Below are 3402 nucleotides of genomic sequence, written 5' to 3' on the forward strand. Positions count from 1 at the left end.
TCTTTACATTCAGTGCCACAAGCTGATGTCAGTCAGGTCTGAAAAGTGTCCAGTATTCAGTGACCAAGATGCCGGGGCCCTCAGGCCAGTTTCAGCACGTCACTGGCGTTATCGGAGATAGAAGCCAGGGCAAGATGTTTAAGAGGACAGGAGGTGGAGACCGTGAATCCAAACGCTTTTTCAAGAATTTGGGCTTTGAAAACAGAGAGATGGCTGAAGGTAAGGGAGTGAGAGTGGACTGTGAGGCTGAAGGGAAGTCATCTGTCTGGTCTGTTACAGTGAGCGGACAACAGGGGCGGGGCCAGAAGAAACAACAGCGACAGCTCCACACGTGTAGCGCTCGCCACGAGCCACGCATGTTCTAAGCACTTGACACTCAGAAACCCATTTCATTCACCCCCACACTGCAAGCAGGTGCCAGTATCATGCTCGTTTTCAGGGCAGAAACAGAACTAGAGTAATGTCACTGTGGCAGATTGTACTTTGCACAGATGGCCGAGGGGGTCTTTCTACCTCCCCCCTTCTCTTCTGACAAAGTGACCCAGACGCCCACCAGGAGGCAGGGTCTATGCGCCCTCCCCAGGAACCTGCGCAGACCTTCGTGTTTGCTGATCAGGCGAATGGTGGACATGACGCTCTTTCATACCTGCTGTGCACGTCCACCTAGTTCTCCTGAGCTGCTTGCTCCTGGGACCCAACCAGTGTGCAGAGAGGCCCACACAGGAGAGAAACCAAGGGCCCCGGTCCACGGTCCCAGCTGGGCTCCCTACAGCCGGCCAGCAGTGACTTGCCAGTCACGTGAGTGAGCCATTGTGAAACTCGATCCTCCAGCACACCCATCCCCCAGCTAATGTGACGGAAAACAAGAGTCATCTTCATTGAGCTCTGCCGAACTGCAGATCCATGAGCCACGCGGATGAATGTCGCTCCTCTAGGGCAGTGTGGAGCAGCCTGTTAGCAGCGGCAGACACTGGCGAGAGCCACCGGGGGCGTCCCCCCAGTGCTGCCCCCTCCTCCTCCAAATGCCCCCTTCCCTGGCGTTGCATAACTCCACTCTTCCGCTTTTCCTTCTCCCTCCTGCGCATGCCTCTGAGTCTCCTTTGCAGGCTCTGCCACTTATCTCACTCACCCGGGTAATGCCAGTATAACCAGAGCATCCGTCCCTGCCCTCCCTGGGCAACTCAACCATTTCTGTGACTTTGGTCACCATTTACCTGCTGAAAACGCCCAAGTCTCCAAGGCTGCTCCACAGCTCGTTGCATGTGTCACAGGAAATCCAACGCACAACGCACAAATCCAGTCATGCTCCCCTCCTAACCCGATCCTCCTCCTTGCTGCTCGAACCAGCACTGGGGAGGCATTTTCCCCTCGAACCCTGTCACTGCCTGAGCCCCACCGCACCTCACCTCCCAGCCCATCCGCAGCCACTGCTACAACCTGCATCTCTGCACTGAATGACCCTGGATTGCGGGATTCTGAGCTGTCTCCCTTCCTCCTTTCCCATTGAAGCTTCTGGCCTGCTTGCTATAAACCAGGAGGAACTTTCCAGGATAAAAAACTAATTTTTTTTTTTTTTTTAGCTGAGCCATCCTGCCACCTGTTGGCAGCTCAGCTCGGGCTGGGAATCGAACCAGCGATCCCTGTTGCTCAGAGCTCACACTTTTGAGTGAGCTCTTAACCAACTGAGCCACTCAGCCGGCCTTGATAAAGAACTAATTTAGTCAGAATGAGCACAGCTGCCCTGCTTACCTTGATCACACTCCCGATATGGTTCTGCTGAATTAAGAGACCTGTTAGCTCGGCAGTGTTCACAGGGGCCTTTAGGAAAAGCTGAGGAGAAAAAAAAAATTTTTTTTTAAATTAAAACCAAAGCATGATTCCTAATAAAACTTCTGATTTCCATATTCAAATAAAAATGAAATTCCAATGACTTGACCAGGAAGATGACCCAGAGATGCAACCCCGAGAGGAAGGAGAAGCCCAGGAGAATCCAAGCAGCTCCAGGCGCTGGAATTTCAGAGGCAGCCAGTGTAACACGGGGGGTGTGGGGAGGGGAGAAGGACGAAGAGGAGGCGCCCGAGGCTAAGAGCCTGCTGACTAGGCCAGCGGAGGCTCTACAGGGAGAGGACCACAGCCGTCTCCTATGGGTGAAGGAGGCAGTAGGAACATCAGAGGGCGCATCAGCCATGTGGCTGTTATGAAAGAATTCCTCTACTCCACCAAGTTGGGGTGTGAATTAGAGAAAAGCAGAATAGCGGCTCAAGTAATCACATGAAAAGGAAAGTATTTTAGGACACAAGATACTTAAAAAGGTTAACCAGAGGAAAGGGTCTGGGAGGTGAAGCCCAAATAGGGGCATTAGCTCTGGAAAAGAAGAAAAATTCTTCCTTCTCGACAAGGTGGAGTGGACAGGTCTGAGAACTCTAAAACAGAAAGCATGAAACTGACAGAGCTAGCTAGTGTGGAATGGCCTGGGTTTTCTTAGCAAATTTGTGTGTAAAGAGTAAAAGACAAGACCTGCTGCAGTAACTTCTTAATTCCGTCGTAATCGTTATCTGAGATGGAATAAGCTTCAAATTCCACGTTCACTTCCTGTAAACACATAAAACAGGTCACCGTGCATAACTTTCTAAGGAACTTCAGGCATCATTTCCCACTTTGCAGAGTTTTCTTTTCCCTCCACCTCCATTCCTTTTGGCTCTTTATCTACAGAACATGCCAGAAAAAGGACAAGAAGAAAAGGTTACCTAAAGAGCTACAAAACCAGACAAACATTGCCAGGATTGCGTCTGCACAGATTATCAGGCACCTTCAGACCATCTCCTCATCTGACACAGAAGCCTGAGAAAAACAAAACAACTCAGAGAGACCTAGTTTCAATGTTGAGACAGGGAGCTCTGGATTAGTCCCAGCAGCCATGAAGGGGAAACGACTTACCAGACTGCAGTAAGGGTGAGCAAGGATCAAAAATCATCTCAAAAGTCCCTGCACTGCCTAGAGCCTGCTTCAGCCCATGGATCTAAGGCTATGCTGTTTTCTCTTGGCAAATACGTCTTCACTGAGTACCATGTACCAAGCACTGTGCCCGGTACTCGAGATGAAAAGGTGAGCAAAGCAGGCACGAATGATCCTGCCTCCATGGAGCTTACGGTTTAGGTGGAAATGTAGACACTAAGGAAATATTCAAATAAATGTAAAGCTGCAACTATGTGAGCTATGAGCTTGCAAAATAGGAGGTCAGATAGTCAGGGAAGACTTCCCTAGAGAAGTAACATTTGAGCTGAGACCTGAGGACAAGACAGTTCCTGGCACAAGGAACAGTACGTACTAAGGCCCTGAGGTCAGAGGAAATATGGTTGGTACAGGGACTAAAAGGTGTGTGTAGCCAGGCTCCCTGATCTA

The 3402-nt window shown here is 50.3% G+C and overlaps 1 protein-coding gene across 1 annotated transcript in view; it reads right to left on the reverse strand.

The window, feature by feature from the left end:
* Positions 1-2623, reverse strand: part of BCCIP (BRCA2 and CDKN1A interacting protein) — an 8206-nt gene extending 5583 nt beyond the window's left edge. Inside the window, exons 1-2 of the mRNA XM_019654209.1 lie at positions 2518-2623; positions 1750-1830 (exon numbers count right to left, since the gene is read on the reverse strand). Of these exons, the coding sequence (XP_019509754.1) occupies positions 1750-1830; positions 2518-2604 (168 nt within the window). The 5' untranslated portion in view covers positions 2605-2623. The remainder of the gene's footprint in view (positions 1-1749; positions 1831-2517) is intronic.
* Between the last annotated feature and the right edge of the window lie 779 nt (positions 2624-3402).

Source organism: Hipposideros armiger, unplaced genomic scaffold, assembly GCF_001890085.2.
Source record: "Hipposideros armiger isolate ML-2016 unplaced genomic scaffold, ASM189008v1 scaffold_216, whole genome shotgun sequence".
In the NCBI taxonomy this organism is placed as follows: domain Eukaryota; kingdom Metazoa; phylum Chordata; class Mammalia; order Chiroptera; family Hipposideridae; genus Hipposideros; species Hipposideros armiger.